Here is a 23,751-nt window from a genome sequence, read left to right on the forward strand (position 1 = left end):
GGAACCGGAGGCCGCACAACACACTGGCTGAGAAATCCGGATGTTCTACCCCACTTCCTATGCGGATTTTTGCGGCGATATTGGCTGGGGACACATGGGCAAGCATTTTGGAGTGGAGCAGCACGAGCTGGAGGTGTTGGCAGGATGTTGGCAGCATGTCGGAGGTGGAGGTGAGTGCTAAACAGCAGAGGGCCTGATTCCACAGGTCCCCCTTCTGCTGACCTCCCAGACCCCAACATTTTTTTTTTTTTTTTACGTTAACTTTGCCAAACGGATCCGGATCGCATCCTGATTACCACCTGATGCAACCTGACCGGATCCGGATCGGATCCGGATCAGAACCGTACGGTTCCGATCCGGATCCGGTCCGGATCCGGTCAGGTCATCCGGTCCGTTTGGCAAACAACCGCTAATGTGAACCGGGCCTTACTGGCTCTGAATATTGACATGCGGCTCTGTGTAAAAATGTTCACAGTGACTTTTCGCACAGAAGAGAGAATATAACACTGCCCTGCTGTGTGTCTACTAGTCAATGCAATTCTGATTTAAGTCCAGCAAATCTGTCTTTTCAAACAACTATGGACAGTTTAATGGCAAATGCCACTGAATGTAAATCTCAGTCTTTACTTTCTCTGTAAAGCTTCCACTGCTTGTGGTCTTATAAATATGGATTTTCTTTGAAACGCATGTAAGTAAGCATGGTCATACATAATACAATCTAAATGAACATTAATTTTTGGTGTAATACAGGCAGTCCCTGACATATGAACACCCGACTTACAAATAACCCGCCAATAGTTTCGGCCCAAAAATGTGTAATTTGAGTCTGTGGGTCAAGTCAAAACATTTTTTTTTTTTTTTTTTTTTTTTTTTACAAAAAGACTGTAGTTTTTGAGGAAATTTAGATTTCAAAATCAAATAAATATTTTTGTTTTAAAAATACAGGTAGTCCCCGACTTACGAACGACTCGCCGATATGAACGACATGGATTCTCTGTTTCCATGGGAGTAAGACAAAAGAAAATTTGAAAATTGGACTTTTAAGTTTTTGAGAAAATCGATTAAAAAAAAATGAAAGAAAAAATGGCTTTTATCTGAAGCACAGGGGTGCATAGAGGACATCTCTAAAACAAGGGAATTTTTTTGTAATTTTAGGTCATAGATGAAGTTTTTTTTTACATAGTTCCCTTGGGTAGAATTAGGTGTCACAGAGAATCAAAATAAAGGCCAACTAGAGCTCATGGACTAACATTGTTTTCAGAAAATAAGATATAGTTACATCAATAAACTCAGAATGCCCCTATAAGAGACAAAAATTTGAACTTGAATAGTGCCAAAAAGCATTACATAACAGATTAGGCGGTAAGCATGGTGGGCATATTTTTAATACGCTCAACTTGCAGAGACCCCCGGTCCTTGTTTCCTGTCAAGGACACTGCATCTTGTCCCAGAGTCTGCATGAGTTCCCTACGGGTGCCGTAGTTTCCTTCAACATTTGGAAAACAAAATACAAACTTTTGTTTTCCATGCATTTTAGTAAAGGGGCTTTTTGGACCATTGTAGCCCCTTACACACTCCAATGAGTTCTGGTTCACTATGAGCTTGCTGGTCAGTCTGTACTTCAACATTTGAAAACCCAAAGTACTGGTGGGGTAGAGGACTTCTTCCCAAATCTATATATATCTATATTTATATCTATATCTATATCTATATCTATATCTATATATATATATATATATATATATATATAAAATCGGATGCATGTATGCATGCATGTATGTATGCATGTATGTATGTATGTGCCGTGATCACTTGAAAACGGCTAGACCGATTTGAACGAAACTTGGTATACAGATCCCTCACTACCTGGGATGATATGTTCTGGGGGTCTCGCGCCCCCCCCCCCCCCCCCTGCACACCTGGGCGGAGCTACAAACAGCAAATCAGATTTCACCCGTTCAGGTCAATAGAAAAAATGTAAAAGGCTGCCATTCTCACAGTAATTAAGCCAGAGTTCCCACACTTGGCACAGTTGGTCACTTGGTTACCAAGGTTACAAATCCTGGAAAAGTGGGTGGAGTATAAAACAACCAATCAAATTTCAGCCATTCATAGACTGTTAATCGCAGGGTTCTCAAACTTGGAACACTGGGCCACTGGGTGAATTAGAGTAAGATTCAGGAAAGTGGGTGGAGCCTACAACAGCCAATCAGAATTCACCTATTGATTTTCAAGGGGAATATCGAATCTGCTGCCATTCTTACACTGTTTATGGCAGAGGCTTCAAACTTGCTACAGTCGGTCATTGGGTGACTGGGTCCAAATTCACTAAAGGGGGGGGCCACAAACAGCCAATCAGATTTCCTTGGTGGATAAACTGCTTCCATTCACACATTTTTGATGCCAGGAACCTGAAAGCTCGCAAACTTGGTCATTGAGTGACTGTGTGCCCAGGTTACAAAAAGTGGGCGGAGTCAAAAACATTTCACTGGGAAAATATAAACTGCAGCCATTCTTACACTGTTAATGGCAGGGTTCTCAAACTTTGCACAGTTGGTCACTGGGTGACTGGGATTAGTATTCAGGAAAATGGGTGGAGCCTACAAGAGCCAATCAAAATTCACCTGTTGATTTTCAAGGGGAATATTTAAATGTCTGCCATTCTTACACTGTTAATAGCAGATGCCTCAAACCTGGTACAGTTGGTCACTGGGTGACTGGTGTTCAAATTCAGAAAGGGGGTGGAGCCATCCTGTTATTGGCAGGGTTCTCAAACTTGACGCAGTTGGTCACTGGATGTCTGGGATTAATATTCAGGAAAGTGGGTGGAGTCTATAACAGCCATTCAAAATTCACCTATTGATTTTCAAGTGGAATATTTACATTGCTGCCATTCGTACACTCTTAATGTCAAATGCCTCAAATCTGGTACAGTCACTGGGAGACTGGGGTTTAAATTCTAAAAAAGGGGGCGGGCTACAAACAGCCAATCAGATTTGTTTGATTTCAATGGAAAAATGAAACTTATTAATGCCAAGGACTCCAAAGCTCATAAACGTTGTCATTGAGTGACTACATGTCAAGGTTAGAAACAGTGGGTGGAGCCAAAAACAACTAACTTTTTACATGGGAAAATATAAACTGCAGCCATTCTTATACGGTTAATGGCAGGGTTCTCAAACTTGATACAGTTGGCCACTGAGTGAATGGGATTAATATTCAGAAAAGTAGGTGGAGCCTACAACAGTCAATCAAAATGCACCTATTGATTTTCAAGGGGAATATTGAAACTGCTGCCATTCTTACACTGTTAATGGCAGAGGCCTCAAACCTGCTACAGTCGGTCATTAAGTGACTGGGGTTCAAATTCACTAAATGGTTGGAGCCACAAACAGCCAATCAGACTTCTTTGCTGGGTAAACTGCTTCCATTCACACAATTTTGATGCCAGGAACCCAAAAGCTCACAAACTTGGTTATTGAGTGACTGTGTGTCAAGGTTACAAACAATGCTTTAAGTCAAAAACAGATTTCCCTGGGAAAATGTAAACTACACCCTTCTTCACTGTTAATGGCAGGGTTATCAAACTTTGCACAGTTGGTCACTGAGTGACTGGAATTAATATTCAGAAAAGTGGGTGGAGCCTAGAGAAGCCAATCAATATTCACCTGTTGATTTTCAAGGGTAATATTACAATTGCTGCCATTCGTGCACTGTTAATGGCACAAGCTTCAAACCTGGTACAGTTGGTCATTGGGTCACTGGGGTTCAAATTCAGAAAAGAGGGCGGAGCCACGAGCAGCCAATCAGATTTGTTTACTCATGCCAAGGACCTGAAAGCTCACAAACATGGTCATTGTCCAGCCAAATACATTCCCGGGCAACACTGGGTCATCAGCTAGTAATCTATATAAAGGTCATAGAGAATGTGAGGTCCTATAATGAGACTGCAAGTTCAAAGTGCTGTGTAAATGTGTCAGCACTATATATGTTAAATAACTCAATGGTGTAATAACAAGCAGTTTACTGAACAATAATTTCATGAACTTGATCTACCACACCCAGCTGTGTCATCAGTGAGTAACCTCTTCACGCCGGGACCATTTTAAAGAAAAAAAAGGTATGTGGTAAATATTATTCCTAATAGGATGCTATGCTTAATGAAATGGGCCCCACACTACAGAAAATTAAATGGAGTGTAAAATATGTACATACACCCTATTTTGATTGCCCAATTTTACCACATACATGTAATGAGCTCTGACAGATTGTGAATACTATGAATAGATTGTGGAGGTGAGCTTTCATACTACATATATACTGGAAATTGACTAATCAAATTGAATGCATGTATGCACCCCACGGACTTTCCTCACACATGACCAGTAGGGATGCACTTGCCCTAAGAACTACTTGGGGAGACGAGCAGTTCCGAAGAGCCAGCAGCTATACCAGAAGACAGCGCTGGAATGACGGACCGGAAAGAGGAATGGTAAGGATCTATGCTATTGAGAACCCTCCCTCTACTAAGGAAAGTATCAAGCCTGAAGTGAGTTTTTTTGTCTCAGGACTTCAGGTTTGATTTATAAAAAGAGCCAACCCTGAGCTCTGAAGCTTCGGGTGACCCATGCTTCACTCCTTTTTCATGTGGTGCCCCCAAGTTAATGCGCATGTAGCAGAACGCAATGGCGTTAAGGTAAGTGCCTGTTTTTAATATTGGGAGGTTGGAGCGGACGGCTCCCCCCCGGCGCTGGCCACGCTTGGGGGGGGGGGGGGGGGGACGCCTGTGCCACCCAGCCTCCCCCTTCTGGGTGCTGCTGTGGTTCCCAGGCGGTGAGAGTGCCTGGAACCCCGCGGTCCCCCGGTTGTATGGGGGCATTGGGAAGCCTCCCCGTGGCGCTCCTGGATAGTGCTAATGTGGCATGAACTAATTCCCGCAGGGCGACCGCTTTGCGGTATTCGTTTTTTGACCCTGCATAGTTTGGCGTGCGAAAGCAAATGCATATTTGCATGAGCATTGCCTCATGAATAGCCAATTGAGCCAGATTTGCTAGGGTTAAAACTTGGTGTTAGAGCACGCATAAAATTTCCTCAGGTAAGCATTGATTTAAAAAAGTATACAGTTATTTGTACCGATGCTCAATCCCATGAAACATTAAAGGGCAACTGAAGCAAGAGGGCTATGAAGGCTGCCATATTGATTTCTAAAGGAGTTATCAAGCAGAATGTGCTGCCCCATGATATACTTACCAGGGGCTTCCTCCAGCATCTTGCAGCATCTCCACTTGCAGCCGCCGGTTCGGGGTCCCCGCCAGTGCAGAGACCGACCTCCTCTATCAATCAAGTCCAAGTTGTCAGCAATGCACTGTGCAGGTACATTAGTTCTGAACATGGACTTGATTGACAGGGGTGCTTGTGCAGGCACAGTAAGGACGACCTCGAGGTTGGACTTTGCACCGGTGGGGACCACGGGCTGGCTGCTGCTAACGGAGATGCTGTGAGGGACAGTTCGGCTGCAAGGGGCTGGAGAAAACCCCGGGTAAGTATATCATGGGGCAGCACATTTTGCTTGATAACTTCTCTAAGCAAAGCAAGTTGTCTGGCTGTCTTGCTGATCCCCTGCCTCTAATACTTTAAGCCATAGACCCTGAACAAGCATGCAGCAGATCAGGTGTTTTTGACATTATTGTCAGATCTGACAAGATTAGCTGCATGCTTGTTTCTGGTGTGATTCAGACACTACTGCAGCCAAGCAGCCCAGCAGGACTGCGAGGCAATTGGTATTGTTTAAAAGAAAATAAATACGGTGGCCTCCATAGTCCTCTTACTATAGTAGTTCTTTAAATTTCTCCTCTAAAACAAATCTATACTCTGAGGCAGCATTATGCAGCATTATGCCTAACCAGAGTGCAACGTTTGCATTATCAGTGAAGAACGCCTAAAGTACATTTAGCACTCAGAAAAACACTGAGGAGAATTGTGCCTGCAAGGCGACCTAATCAACAGATATTCTGGTGGCTCCAGTCATGGCAAAAACCCATGAGTAAGGGTGTTTCCATAAGCTATCCCAAAACTGATTCACTTCAGTAATGTGTACACCAAGAGTTACTTTTGTATATTTTTTCCACATACAAATCCCCTCAAATCTGAATGGCACGGGACAAAGTAAATAAACTGGTGAAGACTAGGCCTCTTGTTACCAAAAGACATGTTTGAGGCCTTAATAGAAGGCTGTTTATCTTGCTGACAGGTTCACTTTGACACAAAAACATGTATGAAAATACTGCTTGTGTTTGTCCGATGAGCTATTCTGCTAATTGGTAATTTTTTTTTTCTTTTTGGCTGGCTCCTTAAGTGTTGGTTGTTCAGCCCTTGGCCACCCTCATTGACTCGCCTCTCCCCAAGTCCCATATTGAAGCAATTACCTGCTCGCTCTGCTCTAAGGACAGAGGGGGCACCGCTACCATTTTGCTGAAGCTGCAGCTTTATTTTATGCTTTGCAAGAAAGCAATTTTTCCCAAGTGGCATATTTTGCGGCACGAGCCAGGGATGAAAATACAAAAAGGACCAAAGAAAATAGCCAACGCCCACAAGATATCCTGCGGTGGTCTTACCGCTAACGAGGGAAAAACAAAAGTTATGCCACTACAGCATCAGAGGACGCTGCATACCCTGCAGCAAATAATCCTGGAATATTAATGCATATAATAGACAACGCAGATTCCACAGCAGTCTTTAAAGTCTAAATCCAACCAATAATTTTATTTTAGCTTTTGATAGCTTGAACAACTGCAAGAACCACTTTGGGGTTTTCTGGCTGTTTCCATCTCGGCATCTTACTTGTGCTCTGTCCTGTCAGAAAGTGGGAAAATCCCTGCAACAGGGACAGAGACAGGAACAAAATAAATGGGGAAAAAATTCAAACCTTTCTTTTATTTGCTGTCTCTCTGTGTGCCCCCACTGGGTCCCTCCCTGTGCCACCTCTAGGTCTCTCCCTGTGCCCCCTCTGTCCCCCAAGCTGCGGCAGTGCTGGACATACCTTCCAGCACGAGTCCAGCGATGCCAGTCTGTCCACTTCGCCTTCTGCAGGCTCTATTACATAGCATACTTCCTGTATGTCATGTGACATACAGGAACCAGGAAGGATGCCGGGCACAAGAGCTGGCAGATGGCAATAGAGGACGGAAAGAGTTGGACTCATGTCGGAAGGGATGTCCAACACTGCCGACGCAGTGGGTCGAAGGCACCGGGACTTGGGGGGAGTTTGAAGCCGCTTCTTCAAACTTCCACATGCGGAAATGTCATCTCGGAAAGCGCCGCTTTGACAATTCCAAAATCGTGATCTTGGCGATTGCGATTTCGGTTTAAATTCGAATTGTTGTTCAGGCCTATTACTCACCTATTTCTTGGCATTCCACTGATGAGATCTCCCTTCAGTCAGAGGCACTTAATACTGAGAGTACCTCTAGCTACCTGTAGTTACCTATGATGGGCAAGGGAAGTAAGGTAGAAGTGCCAGCTGAGACAGCCAGTACACTTGCAGCGCGGGGTTTGGTGGGGGTTTGTAGGTTCATGGAGGGTGAAGTCTAGTGTGCCAGAGTATCTGTGCCTATAGGCTCCTTCGGGATAAAACCGAGCCTGCATGAATATGTACTTTGCAAATATACGTTAATAATAATGCCTAACAGGATTTGTAACCTCGGGTCCAATTTAGGCTTAAATCCATTTAGTCTGGATCCACACTTATCGATCAGTTTTCTGCTTGAGTTATCTGAGAGTGCTGCAATGCTGTCAAATTGTTTTTCTGCATTTAAAAAATGCATTCAAGTGTGAACGAGACCATTGACCAACATTTGTTCTCAGTTTTCCTGTGCAGAAAACAGAGAAAAATTGACGAGTGTGAACCCAGCCTTAGAGAGGATTCCTTGTAAACCATCCCTAGTAGGGCTGTACGTGATCCAACAATCCTTGACGTGTTGTTCTGTGCGTTTTTTGCATAGGAAAAAACTGAGAACCATTGTTAATCAATGGGCTAGTTCACACTTGAATGCGTTTTTCACTTGCAGAAAAAGAACGGACAGCATTGCAGCATTGTCAGAAAACTCATGCAGAAAACGGATAGACAAGTGTGGATCCAGACTACAATGGATTTGCCACTCTTATGTGGGTCATATCCCATTATGGTGCGTGCTTCTGAGACATGCATGAATTCGTTTTTGTGCAAGGCTACATTCACAGTGGCAGCTGTGTTCCCTGCGACAGCAGGAAAGCAATGCAACGGATCAGAACAGTGGTGTCGCACGTTATGCTCGCGTTGCGTCGGGTACTGTGAAGCATACAGCCAATGAAAAGTATGCTTCACCTTTACTGTTAACGCATGTGGTTAGCAGTAACGCACTGCATGCATGCAGCACGCACTAGAATGCTGCAACCTATTATACTGTAACACCTGTGAAGGTCGCGTCTGTGGTACACTGCAGTGTGGTAAATCGTGTTACAAAGCGCCCGTTACACCGCACCACTGTGAACGTGGCCTAATTGTAGCTCTATGGTGACTCCAAAGCAAGATTTTCTTAAAAAAAATCCAGGACAGCCTATGGTTCTGTGAGAAGATAAACCACTTCCACAGCAGATTCCTCTGGCTTCTCACACAGAAGACAGCCAGAGGATGGCAGCTGCAGTTCTGATTTCCATTCACATACAATGCCTTCACCATCCCTGTGGGAAAAGTGCTAAAGGGGGCAAGAATAATTGAAGCACGTTGTAAAAAGTACATTAAGGGCTCATTTCCACTATCGCGAATTCGATGCAAATTCGCATAGCAATACAAGTGAATGGGACTGTTTCCACTTGTCAGGATTCCTTTGCGTTTTTCTGTGCAGAAAAAATTCGCATGGCAGAGCCATCAGAATTCGCATACCGCATACCGCTATGCGAATCGCATACAATGCATTTAATAGGAAATTCGCATGAGGTTTGGGTATGCGAATTTTCATGCGAATTTTCATGCGAATTTTCATGCGAATTCGCACAGAAACAATGGAAAAGCACACCAGCACTGCCATGGTTAAATTCGCATACATGGTCATCCATGCGAATTCGCGTGCGAATACGCATGAAAATTCGCATGGACCCGCATGCGAATTTCGCATCCGCATGCGAATTTTTACCGCGGCGATTCGCAACGCACAAGTGGAAATGCAGCCTTATGGTTTCAATTCAGTGCCAAAGTGTTTCTTTTTTTCAACATTATTTTAAAGGTAAAAATGAAGGACTACACCTGAATATTTTCTATTCAGACTGCAGGTGGGGGAAGGGCGCATAGAGAAGACGGCAGTCCGAGGAGCATAAGAGACCCTCCTTTCAAGGAACCGAAGCATGTGGAAATCCAAACATTCAATTTTCTGGTTGATTCAATAATTTGATCAAAATGGGATGCCTTGATAAATACCATACATTTTCTATTTCATTCAATGTTTATTTCAATCAGGTCTCAAACGAAACACAAACAGACCAAACTTACAGTAATTTCATCAAACTCTTTTCATTGCATTGCTACAATTGTTTGTAGTTTTGTATGATGGCTGTTGTGATTGTGTACACCGTCAGTGCTGGTAGTGTACACAATCTTTGGGTTCAGTTCAACATCAGTTTTACTGCAGCTTGATCAGATTGCGATGTTGAAACTGAAGACAATTGACACCAACCAGGGACCAACAATGGAGTTCTGTATTATGATCATGATGCCGATCTCAAACACAAAAATCCTCAACAATTTTTGCCCAATTAGATCAGTTCTTGGGTGAGGGCAGGTTTCCACTAGTGCCAGATGTCTGTCTCTGAGAGGTGCTAAATTCAATGCACATTGATTGCTGTGTTTGTTGTCCCCGTTTTATTGCCTGAAGAAGTAGGTCTGTTCCCACGAAACGCGTTGCAGATTTTGGGGTACTATTGAATAAATGTATTCGTTTGATTTGATGACAGACCTTGGTGTCTAATTATTGAGGGGAAGTCCACCACTTTCCCTCTAGGCAATTTTTAACAATTTTATATCAATTTTATTCTGCTGGCGCCTCTGATCACCTACCAGTATGTCTCTGAAATGGACACCAGCATTTGCGCATGCCGATTACGCATCCAAATCCATACGGATGTGTTGTCCAGAATTCTTTCACGCACACGAATTTGGAAGCAGCCTATTGATTTCAATAAGCTAAAATTCTGGTCCCGAATTTGTGTGCGTGACAGAGATATAATCAAGCTCTGCCTTAAGGTGGCCATACACCATACAATTTTTAAAAGACAATTTAAGAATTGCAATCAATATTTTTTCAAAAATCTGACCAATGTACCACACACGTGTGGTCAATTTTTATCCAATTATGAAAAAAATTATTGAAAACTGAGAAAATTGCTTGGAAGTATATATAAGGAAATTGACAATCTACCACACACACCATTCAATTTTCATAAAAATTGATCAGAAAAATTCAGCGCTCCAGATACTTATCAAATAAAAATGGGAAATCTGATCATATTTCTTGCTCAAATTAATTCTCTGGAAAATCCCATCGTTTTCAAACTGAAGTAAAATCGGATCATATTATTGTATTGTGTGTGGCCACCTTTAGAGTGTCTACATAAGCATGTGAGTACATTTCTGACTAGAGTTGTAAGTAGCACAACTGTGAGAACAGTGAAATATCTATATGGATTCTATAGGCAAGGATCAACAGTCAAAGTCTGATGTTTTTGCAATGAGATGTCTCTTCAAACCAATAACAGGATAGTCTAACAATAAGGGATCAAAATTGCACACAAAACACAGTCCATCATGTCATGTTTAACGGATTTGTCAGGCGTAAGAGTGGTGGGTTGGCTTCTGTCTGGCAAGGAGTGCAGCAAGTAGAGACTTTTCTGTAAGCAATACAGAGCAGGGTGTTATGACAGATCCGTCAGTAATTTTGTCATTAAATTGTCCCGCTATGGTACTCAGCTCTGACGGAGCAGTGTAAGCCGCGAGCACTTTATGGATCTTGCAATGCACATACACACAGCTTTTTATTGGGCCTGTCATAATGGCTTTTGGCTGCCCGGTCGTTTCTGGCTCGCATAAACAGGCTCGCTGGCCGCAGATGGGAACACAGGGATACTCCGCATAAAATATTTATGGACCAGCTGCCAATTTGATGTCAAGTGAAAACGGAGACTTTTAAAACATATACTAGGCCTTTACAGTCTTGCATTAAGCAAAGCTTAATCTCTGGGTAATGGGCTGATTTTGGAACTCCGCGTAAAGAAAAAATAGTTTAGGCCACATTGCTAGGGAATATAAAAATACTTTGATATTGAACAGTGAGGAAGGGGATGGACTTTATTTTAGGTTATTACACTGTCTGTGTACCCATTGGAAAGATTTTTCCTCACGTTTCCTCTCTGAAACCTCTATATCTTTAATATGATCTCCACTGGTCCCTTGAACAAGAAATGGATGGCAATAAAACCTTGACAGGGAATCTAACTCCTTCCCAAGCTGAAAAAAAAAAATGTTTTTCCCTGTCAGAGCCTAAAAAAACGCAAAGGGGGCTGAGACAGCTATAAAAGTCCAAAAGATGCTTTGAACCTTGTTCATTCTATCCACAATGAAAATATAATATTTTACACAGTTAGGCTTTAAAGAGAATCTGTACTCTAAAATTCTTACAATAAAAACCATACCATTGTATTCATTATGTTCTCCTGGGCCCCTCTGTGCTGTTTCTGCTTCTCCCTGCTGCATTCCTGGCTTGTAATTGACATTTTTATCCAGTGTTTACAAACAAAAGACATAGCAAGTGATAAGCGGAGAGTTCTTACAAGTGTGAGTCATACAGATTGTGCAGGGGGCCTGGAGAGGGTGTGTATAGCTTCTAGCCAATCACAAGCAGCACAGCACATTCCAGTCTGACTGTCTCAGCCCGACAGAGGAGAGAAGATTAGATCATATAACAGAGATAATACAGCCACTGTGCAAATAGGAAAGGCTGCAGTTAGACAGATAACATTAGAACAGCTATAGGAACTTATAGGATAGAAGAAATAAGGATGAAAAGACTCCTATTAGACCTACCGGTAATGGAGTTTCTGATTGTCATCCGGGACAACCTGAGATCCGGTCCCGCCCCGGATCTGTGGAAACACAATCAACCAAGAAGATTAAAAGCCCCCGCCCTCCCATACTCCTCAGTGCGTCTGAAAGTAAACAAGCCCAGAAACACCAAGATGTAGAGAGGAACGTCCTTGTGACTAATAAAAAAACCCCCAGTGACCTGTATATTACAAGATAGGTGCGCAACAGGCGAAGGGAAAGGGTTATAGGCGTTGTCCCGGATGACAATCAGAAACTCCATTACCGGTAGGTCTAATAGGAGTCTTTCTCTAATTATCATCCGGGACAACCTGAGAGATAGTCAAGAAGTCTTTTTGAACCAAAAAAGACTCACCTAGGGAGGGACCACTGCCTGAAGCACCTTTCTGCCAAACGACTGATCCTGCTGTGATAATACATCCACTCTGTAGTGTTTGATAAAGGTAGATGCGCTGGACCAAGTTGCCGCTTGACAAATTTGCTGAATGGTGGCTCCCGCTCTCTCTGCCCAAGAAGTCGATAAGGAACGGGTAGAATGAGCCGTGATGTTAGATGGTACCGTACAGTTACTCCCCTCATAAGCTGTCCCTATGGTTAATCTGATCCATCTAGCAATAGTATGTCTGGAAGCTTGCTGCCCCCTATTCTTTCCTGCAAATAATACTAACAGATTATTTGATTTCCTGAATTCCCTAGTTCTAGAGAGATAGACTAATATAATTCTTCTGACATCTAGACAGTGATAACTTACTTTCTTCCTTTGGTCCCAAAGGTTTGGAACAGAAGGAAGGAAGGACAATTTCCTGCGATCTGTGAAAGGTAGAAGCTACCTTCGGCAGATAAGCAGGATCTAATCTAAGCCTTACGCTATCCGGACAAATTACCAAAAACGGGTCCTTGATAGATAAGGCTTGTAGATCGCTTAAACGTCTAGCCGACGTTATGGCGATCAGAAATGCTAATTTGTACGTTAAAAACTTTATATCGATTTCCTGAATTGGTTCGAAAGGAGCTTTGATTAGGCCGTTGAGAACTAAAGATAAGTCCCATTGGGGAAAAATCTTATGTGGAAGTGGAGAAGATCTCTGTAGGGCTTTAAAGAAATTCTTTACTAATTCTTCCTGTGCAAGGTGTCTATCTAGAAGAATGGATAAGGCTGAACACTGAACCTTAAGGGTACTAGGTGCTAGTTTCATATCGAATCCATCCTGGAGGAACTCCAGGACAGAACTAGTCAAAGTCTGACTTCTTGAACGCGATTCACACCAAGCTGTATATACCTTCCAAACCTTACGGTATATCTTCTGAGTTACCGGCTTTCTACATTTCATAATAGTCTCAATAACTTTTTCCGAAAGTCCCTTGTTTCTCATTATCACCCTCTCAGGATCCAGGCTGCCAGTTTGAATAATTGTGGACTGGGGTGAATCAGTGGGCCTTGAATTAGAAGGTCCGGGCGAACCGGTAGAGGAAAAGGTGGCTCTATTGACAATCTTAGTAGAGTCGCGTACCAAGGCCTCTTTGGCCATTGAGGCGCTATCAAAATTAACCTGACTTTTTCTCTTTGAAGTTTTACCAACACTTGCGGAAGAAGTACTATCGGAGGGAATGCGTAGCATAGGTTGAATTCCCAGGCAAGACTTAGCGCGTCCAACCCCAACGACTCCTGGCTTTTGTGGAGAGAGTAAAAAGGCTTCACTTTTGCATTCCGTGGGGATGCAAACAGATCTACCTCTGGCACTCCAAACCTTTGCGTTACCATTCGGAAGACCTCCGAATGAAGCTCCCACTCCGAATGGTTTATCTCCTGTCGGCTCAAAAAAATCCGCCTCTATGTTGAGGGCGCCTTTTATGTGAACCGCGGATAAAGATAGAACTCGAGGTTCTATCCAGTTTAAGATTTCTGCACAAAGGGACATCAGATCTCTTGATCTCGTGCCCCCCTGTTTTGACAGATATGCCACCGTCGTGATGTTGTCGGAAAATATTAAGACATGATTGCCTTCTATCAGAGATTGAAAGGATAGAAGAGCCTCCTGAACTGCCATCAGTTCCCTGAAGTTGGACGATTTCTTTCTTATTGAGGATGACCAATTCCCCTGGGCCAGATTGCCCAGCGCTGTCGCCCCCCAACCCCAGGAACTCGCGTCTGTAAAGATCTTTATTGGGTTGCTATGCCTCCAGAATCTCCCCTTGTCCAGGTTCTGCGCCTCCATCCACCAGCCTAGACTGTCCTTTACTGTGTCTGGAATAGGGATTAGTAGGTCCAGGGATTCCCTGGATTTGTCCCAATTTGTCAACAGTAATGCTTGCAGCACCCTGCTGTGTGACTGGGCCCAAGTGACTGCTGGGATGGCTGCTGAGAATAGGCCTAGAATTCGCATGATCAATCGGAGAGAAGACATCTCCTGACCCATCATACTTTCTACTTCCGACTGGATCTTTACAATTTTCCAATAATTTCTGAATCTCCAATTCGAGACCCCGGGCTTTTTCCGGATCTCTTGGAGTCGGGTTTACAAACTTCCTTTGAGGGGGGGAACTGGCAAATTGAAGTCGGTAACCCTGTCTTATAATCTGCAATACAAACGGATCGGGATTCAATCTCTCCCATTCCGATCGAAAATAAATCAATCTTCCCCCCACGGGCAGACTGTCATTTCTTAGATTTGGAGGGTTCGGTCTTACCAAGAGCGAAACCCCCTCTCCCCCTTCCTCTCGGAAAGGACCACTTCCTCTGCACATTCCGATTCCCTCCCTGAGAGGAGACTTGCTTTAGAGACAGAAACGGTTTCTTACCTTTAACCACCTTCTTTTTACTTGGAAATTGTTTCCCTTTTTCCGCCGAGCGGGATAAAACATCATCCAAGCCCGGCCCAAAGAGTAAATTACCTTCAAAGGGGATAGAACAAAGTCTATTTTTTGAAGTTTGATCTCCCTCCCAGGTCTTTAGCCACACGGCCCGTCTCGCCGAATTCACCAGAGCGGTAGTACGGGCCGACACTCTGATAAGTTCCGTGACTGCGTCCGCTAAAAAAGCCACTGCCCTAAGGACCACAGGAAGGGATGACGCATAATCCTTTAAAGGAGCGCCCTTAGAAATCTGATCAATCAAATTATCCATCCAGATTCTCAGATTCCTAGAGATACATGTTGCCGAAATACCTGGAATGAACCCAAAGGCTGCTGACTCCCAGGCTTTCTTTAGCAGTGAATCTACTTTCCTATCCATCACATCTTTGAGGACACCAGTGTCCTCAAAAGATAGGTCGGAATCTTTCGAATACTTTGACAGGGAAGCATCAAGCTTTGGGCATTTAGTTAATTTTTCAATTTCCGCCTGAGCAAAGGGATACTTTCTCTTGGCCGATTTGGGAATAAAAAGGGGCCTCTCAGGATTTTGCCACTGGGAAGAAATAATTTCAAGGTTTTGTGGATGGGAAAAACTCTACCCATTGATTGCCCCAATCCTGAATAAACCTGGTCCTGAGGGGTAACATCTGGGATAGGTTCATTAATCTGTTCTGTAGTATAGACCGCTTTTAATAACTCAGAAGATTCCTCCGGAGAAAATAAAAATCTAGGGGTCTTAACAATCACTTCACTATCTGAGTTCTCAGATAGGGGTTGATCCTCCTCCTGAGACCTAGTCTCAGAAAGTGCCCCCTCTTCCTCCTCCTCCTCCTCTCCCTGATCTCCCTCTTCCTCGGCTGCAAGTGTATCCGCAGGAATGGAGAAATGCGAAAACCCTCTGTTAGAAGGTCCCGGAAGGGATTCAGCAGGAGGAGGTTGTACAAAAGATTCTTTAAATTTATCCAGAGTCTCCTGCATGTTTTTATTAACAGATTCCATAACCTCCTTTAAAATATTGGAAGTCTGGGAAGCTACAATGGACTCTGTACAATTTTGACATATATTCCTAGGGGCCTCTAAAGATATCTTAGTATTACATAGGCCACATCTCTTATATTTAGGTGGAGCATTTTTTGACTCAGTTTTTGCCTGAAAAACACAAGAGATGACAAAATACTGAGACACCATCAGAAGGAAAACATGGCAGAAACAACTCCCTCCAACTGGAGGACTCACCACTGTAGAACCTGATGGTTGCCCATGCGAAGTGGCTTTAGAAGCGGGGCTTGGAACCTCCGTGTCACGCTGCTGCTGAGGCTGTTCCCCCTTCTGCGGTTGAGACATGTTGCTGATCGCTGCCTCACCGCCAGTGCCACTGCTGCCTGCAGGCCTTTGAGACGGAGAACGCCAGGAGCACGCCTGTTTCACTTCCTGACTCTCCGTTCCGCCCCTTCCGCGGCCTCGTGACGTCAGTACGCTTACGCCCTCCGCGTCTGACCACACAGGGTGCCGCCTCCAGACGCGGATGCGCCTTGCAGAGCCGGCGTCCGGATGGAAGAGGAGCAGTGTGGCGACCAAAACCACATCAGAGGACGCACACTGCCTGTTTCGGAGGCCGCGGCCTGTGTCACCTCCTGTAACACTTTGCCACTGAACCTCCAATCGCCTGACTCACCCTTTGGTGAGTACCAAAAAACAAAAAAATCAGGAGCTTTGCTTCTTAGCGTGTTTCCGCGCGGAAACACAGATGAACTGAGGAGTATGGGAGGGCGGGGGCTTTTAATCTTCTTGGTTGATTGTGTTTCCACAGATCCGGGGCGGGACCGGATCTCAGGTTGTCCCGGATGATAATTAGAGAAATTTTGTTACAGAGTCTCTTTAAAGTAAATCTGTGCCTCTAATACTTTATAAGGAACCCAGGTTGAAAGACATATGGAGGCTGCCATGTTTATTTACTTTTAAATAATACCAGTGTGCTATCTCTGGTCAGTAGTGTCTGAATCACACACCTGAAACAAGCACGCAGCAAATCCTGACCATTTTTTGTCAGAGACATCTGATCTGTATGTTTCTTCAGGGTCTATGGCTAAAAGAATTAGAGGCACAGGATCAGCAGGACACCCAGGCAATGTGTATTGTTTAAAAGGAAACAAATATGGCAGCCTCCATAGGTCTCTCACCTCGGGTTCCCTGATGACAAGTCTGTGGAAAGCTTTAGTACATTACTTCCGCCTTGTGCGAGTGGTTGGCCATTCTCTTTTTGCTTGCTAAATAGGCTGTCTTGACTTGTGGGCTCTATAGTGGTATTAAAATGACTGGTGCCCATTTGCAAGCAGCATCAAAGGCAGACACTGGACATTCTCCAGGTAAGGGATTGCATAAGCATGTTACTTCATTCAGCCTAAATATCCAGTATCTATTGCTTTGGCCAACTATTTACCACAAGAAAGTTCACCGCATAAACCAATGAACGATACTTCCGGGATAAAAAAAAAAATGTATCTATTTGGGTGAAGAGCTTTGGTCAAGAGTAAGGTAAGTAACCTGCACTCTTGGCTGAGGTTTACTTTATAAGATATAGCGAAATTTTCACCGGGATAATCAATATTATTCAGTTCATCTATCAATGGTTTTGTGGTTTTAATATTGTAGCCGATATCTATCTACGATTATATTGAGAGACAGCTACTCTTGCTTGCTGTGGTGAGAATGTTTTATGTGTTGTACAGGTTGAAAAAAAATGTTTCCACTCTCCTCTATTCCACTTTAGGATTCTCCTAAAAAAAAAAAAAAAAAAAGGCCAATGCTGTAAAACTGCACAGTATGCGGAAATTTAATATTCTGGAGATTTACATATTAGAAGGCAGAAATATTCAGCAGCCATGGGGGACGTCTGGGTGATATATGGCTGCCACTGGAGAAAGTGACAAACAGGAACACGGAGCTACGCGGCAGCAAGGCTGAGGCCTTGCAGTTTCTTCCATTAACAAGCCAGATACACTTCATTCTGGGGATTAAATGCCAATCTGATTTAGGAGAGAAGTCTCCAGTATCACCTATAGTGTATGGCTATACAGTGACAAAGATTGTTTAAGCCATTTGGAACTCAACATCAAACTCTGTTTTCTTACTTTTACTGCTCTACTGTGAGAACAGTCGGCCACAGCGGGATCTCTAAACAAGCCTTGTAAAGTAATGAAAACGCATTTACAGAAAATACCACGTCCATTCCAATAGGCCGGTCGTGGTTCCCAATCTGCAGAAGAGGGGGGGACAGTAGGGCCCATATGCAATTCATGTTTTCTCCTAGGTGAAATTTTTACACCTTGTCATAAAACGCCTTTTAAAGAGACACTGAAGCGAAAAAAAATATATGATATAGTGAATTGGTTGTGTACTATGAATAATTACTAGAAGATTAGCAGCAAAGAAAATATTCTCATTTTTATTTTCAGGTATATAGTGTTTTTTCTAACATTGCATCACTCTATAATATGTGCAGATTACACAACACTCAGCATTCAAAATGAGTCTTTCAGAGCAGTCTGTGAAGTAATGAACTCTCCTCTAGCAGAGGAAAAGTAAACAGTTCAATTACAGTTGAGATAATAAAAGTCAGATAACAGCCCTCTCCACGACTAATGCTGGGAATACACGATTCGTTTTTGCCTTCGTTTAAACCTTCGTTTCGATTGTGCCTTTTGTCCTTCTCGATCCCGAAATAATCGAACATACGGTTAATATCACCACCCACGGTTTCGTTTTTTTTCCGATTCTGATGGTTTCGTTTTTCCAATGATCGAAGGCTGCAAAGAAACGAAACGAAAATCCCTTTTTACAGGGACGGACTAACATAAACGAATATATAATCGATCTGAACAGCCATCAAGCCTACCAATGGCTCGATTAGATGGATAAAGAGAGATAATATCAAACATGTTCGATCACTAGTCGTTCGTTTTTGGGGTCTATTAATCGAAACTATAATGAGATTATGACTATTTTCACATACGTTTTCAACACTCGATTCGTTTACCGAACGAAACGAAGGCTAAAACGAAGGCAAAAACGAAACGTGTATTCCCAGCATTAGTTAGTCAGAGAGCTTAATAGCTTTTTTGCATAGAGATAACAACTGGAGTTTCTCAACTCTTCCTGTACTGGAAACAATTAGACTGATGTATCTGATCTAAGGGCCCTGTTCCACCTGCAGTCGCTAGCGTTCACGCTGAACGCTAGCGATTGCTGAATCGCAAAACCGGCGATTCCCCGACGTTCGCGGACGCGATTTTGCTATGCTATGCACTGCATAGCAAAATCGCGGCAAATATCGCTCCGCCGCGCGTTCGCGTTCCCGTCAAAAGCGAATCGCGGTAGTGGAAATGACCTACCGCGATTCCTATGTTAAAAAACAAACCGTAGCGATTGTAAAATCGCTAGCGGTTTGCGTTTTTGCGATTCAGCCAGCGCAAACGCGCTGGTGGAAAAGGGCCCTTAATGTTTTTTTTCTTAGCTGTACTACACATATAAATCATAATATCATCATTTTTTTTTCGCTTCAGTGTCTCTTCAAGGCACCAGCAAGCAATAAAACACTCAAAATTTGATAGTACTTTTTCACCAATTTTGGGGTACTTTTTCAATTGTAAAATGCTGAAATTTAGTTTTCAGAGAAGATGAAAATTATCTCCTAGGCGATAACTCAGGTGAAAAAATGTATTGCATATGGGCCCAGGAGCTTAAATGGTGCAATACGGCACTGCAAGGAGCATAGTGAAAAAGCAATGGTACTCACGAGCAGGTTGCATCAAGGGCAATCTACCAAATGAGCAGGCAGAGAATTTGACCCTGAGGGGCTCAGAGCTCTGCTTTGCTACTCCTGTAGAACATCTATTGGCCTGAGGAAGTCGCTACAGCCCACAAAATGCATACCAGTGTTTGCTTTTATCATTTTACATTTTATTTGCTTTTATCATCTAGGTGCCCCTTATCCTCTTTGTACTTAGGTTTTAAGATTAAACTGTACAATTTCAATCAGTAGTCAGCAGGAAATTACCAAAATACCACAACTACAGTACTATTTGTGATTTCCCAGAATCCCCATGTCCCTGCTCATGTAACTAGTTAACTATTATTCTCTAAAGCCACTGAGGGGGAGAATATTCCAGGCATCTCCTACACAGACTTGGTGCCCTATTAGCCTTTCATTTATACTGGTTAAAGTGTAAGGCCTGGTTCACGCATAAATCTGTACATTTCCGGTCTGGTACAGTACTGTACTGTTGTCAGTTTTGCATCAGTTTTATCAGTTGTACCTAACTGGTACGGAAATATACACCTTTCATATTCAAACACACCCACAGAAACACATACAAAACTGTTACAAAATTGATCAGACCAGAAATGTACAGATTTATGTGTGACCACAGCCATAAAAACACATACAAAACTGACATCAACTGTCAAAAACTGACAGGACAGGGCTGGACACCTTTTTATGTGTGAGCCAAGCCTAACAAGTTACAGAAATAGGGCAGGTTGAGATTTAAAAGCCAATTACCTGAATTTTTTCTACCATCTTATTAGCTCCTCCATTTGTAACTTCCTGGTTTTGGCAATGATCCCAAAAAAAGTTTAAAATTATGAAAGGCAAACCAGTGCTGAAGCACATATTAGCAAGCGCAGAAGTTTAGTGTCACATAACCAGAATCAGAATCAGAATCACGTTTATTTTGCCAAGTACAACGGGGGTTGTACCCGGAATTATTTTTGGCACAGACAGGGTCGGAGATGGTACAAACACGTGCATGCAGTCCAACATATACAGTCAGGTACAGTAGTACAAGTAGCATATACTTATATACACAGCACTTATATATACAGCACACTAGCTATACTGACGGACGCGTGGGGAAGTCTGGAGAGCTGTGTGAGGGGAGCAGCCGGTGGCCATCTGCCGGTGGCGCTCGCTCAGCTCCGCAGCAGCTCCAGACGCCCCGCCGTGTGCGGCGGCAGATCAGCGGAGCTCCGTGCAGCTAAGTTCCATGCTGCACGTGGGCTCCTGAACAGCTGATCCTCTGCGGCGCGGATGGTGTCCTGATGGTCCGGGGGCAGCAGCGGCAGATCAGCGGAGCTCCGTACAGCTAAGTTCCATGCTGCACGTGGGCTCCCGAACAGCTGTTCCTCTCCGAGCAGCTCACCGCTTCCTTGCCTTCCCACCCGTGGTCCGTGGCTGTTTGCGGGGCCAGACTGGTTCCACCGATGCCCTCCGCCTCTTACCCCAGCACAAGAAGCAGCAAGAGGTGAGTGGAGGGAGAGACCTCCTCAAAAGGGAGAAAAAGGCCGGAGCCCTGTGGCCGAGGCGTCCGAGTCCGGCGCCATCTTGATTGCAAACCGCTAGGTGATGCTGCTTTTTCGTGCAGACCACCTCATCTAAAGCAGCCATCATGTAGTGAGCACAACTCACTACAGGACAGGGTTATCTTAAAACATTCATACCCAAGACAAGAACAGAAGTATGTTCATGCTGGATCCACAAACCTCTGTCCGTTAATGTTCATGTTCCCCCGGTCCCCATAAACACTTCTTGAAAAATGTGACTTTTAGCTTAAAGAGATAGGCTTGGAAGAAGAAAAAAAAAAAGGCTACATGATTCGGGGGGGCTAAGCGGATCAAGTAGCCGCAAAAACCACCGCTCCCCGCCTCTCCTATGGGAGGCAATATAAGTCACGATGCTGCAATGAGAGACAGCGTGCAGGGAGGCAGGGGGAACGGCAGGAGGCACGGCCAGGGAGAGAGAGCTGCCCAATGGCATCTCTGGAAACCCTGAAGGACCGTCTCTGGGGGGAGTTTTAAACAGGGAATTCCTTTCCTGAATGTTTACCTCCAAGATGGCGACAAATAATGTTGCTAATCTCGGGGGGCTATTTGGCGGTGGTGGTGGTGGTGGGGGGGGAGCAGAGAGCGGCGGTGTGGGGACACAGAGGCATGTCATCAGGTAGAGAACATACCTGTGTCCCATCTGCACCCCAAACATCCACCTTGGGTTCTCTTTAAGTCAAATTTTCAGACAGGAAGAGGCAGGCTTGCTGCAATGTACCCTCCTTCCCTTCACTCTCGCATTCTCCGCCCCATGCTAGTCAAAGTAACTTGTGCAGCTTATGGAGCATCCAGGATCCCATAGAGGCACTCTGTACTTCCTGCTGTAACGTGTCTATTGAGCACACTGCAGTACACCAGTATGGACACTAATATTTCTGGTTTTATTTGCAAACCTGAACCATTATATAAGGATAAAAGGGACTCTTTAGAACCAGTGAAAACATTTTAGAAGCACACATTTTTACACAGATGTCAATGCACAGCTTTTATGCTAGATACTGCAAGTAACAGATCAGTATCTTAAAAGGAGGCTATACTGTATTATGAACAAGGTCCCTTTTAAGACATTTCAAGCACACACAAGGATAAATACATTCATTGTAAACATTCCCTTTTTTCAATTTACCGGAGTGTGTATGGGGATGCCTGCAACCTCTGCTAATTCATTCTCCCAGCCTGCATCTGGTACATGCTATTTTATAGGCATAATCACATGATCAGAACATAAAAGGTTGGCAAAATAAAAGCATAACAGCTTTGTAACAAATAGCGCAGCTGCCTGCTAATAATGCATGCAAAGGTATAAGCGGCTGGATAGTGTACTGGGCTCTGCCTTTGACATGGGCGACCAATGTTTTAATCCTGGCTAGGGTCAGTACCTATTCAGTAAGGCAAGACTCCCTAACACTGCAGGGTGGCCTCTTGAGCCTTTCATGGCTGCAGCTTGAGCGCTTTGAGTTCAACAGGAGAAAAGCGCAAATGTTCGGATTATTATTATAGGTCTAGGCTAAATATTTTTTTTCATTTTACCCTGACTTCTATTTCATGTTTCACTTTAAGATGACTTAACTGCCTTTATAGAAACAGTAGTAGCCATAAAGAACTCAATATAATATGGACACACTTGCAGAATAATAGAAAAAAGAGCAATATGCTGGTGTAACTGAAGCAAGCGGAGCCAGCAGCGTCCAGGGACTCAGTGTTGTGTTACACATTTCCAGCTGAAGTCCCAGAAATCACCTTTAGAAAGCACAGCAAAAGGCTTCAGAAAAATACTCACACTTCCCGTAGCAGCAGCAGCTCCACAAAGGCGGCCGGATCGATCTCCTTCAGCTTGTTGCGGCTCAGGTTTCTGTTAAAATGACAAAAGAGGGAGAGAGAAGGCAATGGAATCAGCACATGGTCGTGGTGGAGTCAGCAGAAAGCAGCGCGACAATAATTCTGGATCGCCGGGAGAAAACGATCTACTGTTATACAAGAGCACTTTAGGAAACAGCAAAGCTTTCTCGAGCTGGGCAAAACAAGCCAATTCACAAAAGGCACTATGAGGATAAACCAAATGGCTCTAGACGTTACGGGCCCAGGTAATTAAATCAGCAAATTAAACTGCATTAGCCAGTGTTTTGTTTTCATTTATTTTCTTTGATTTGAACGGCCAAACAAATCAATCTTGCAGCGATTTAGACTGCGACAGACTCATTTGTCTCATTTCCAAGACACTGGGACTATTATAGCCATTAATGAGCAATGTGTCCTACAACAGAGTCAGTAGACACTAGGAGGAAGAAAATACAAGATACCCATAGGCTAGACCGCCTGTATTCCAAAGTTACTTTCATAGCTGAGGTTAACGGGAACCTGAGGTGAGAGGGATAGGGAGGTGGACATAT

The 23,751-nt window shown here is 43.8% G+C and overlaps 1 protein-coding gene across 2 annotated transcripts in view; it reads right to left on the reverse strand.

Annotated features, from left to right (window-relative positions):
* LRIG1 (leucine rich repeats and immunoglobulin like domains 1) overlaps nt 1-23,751 on the reverse strand; it is a 151,691-nt gene that overhangs the window by 76,201 nt on the left and 51,739 nt on the right. The window contains exon 2 of one of the 2 annotated variants that reach the window (XM_068253823.1): nt 23,142-23,213. In XM_068253823.1, the coding sequence (XP_068109924.1) occupies nt 23,142-23,213 (72 nt within the window). Of the gene's footprint in view, nt 1-7,399; nt 7,521-23,141; nt 23,214-23,751 lie in introns of those variants that run through there. The other variant, XM_068253824.1, reaches the window with a different exon arrangement.

Source organism: Hyperolius riggenbachi, chromosome 9 (genome assembly GCF_040937935.1).
Source record: "Hyperolius riggenbachi isolate aHypRig1 chromosome 9, aHypRig1.pri, whole genome shotgun sequence".
Classification (NCBI taxonomy): domain Eukaryota; kingdom Metazoa; phylum Chordata; class Amphibia; order Anura; family Hyperoliidae; genus Hyperolius; species Hyperolius riggenbachi.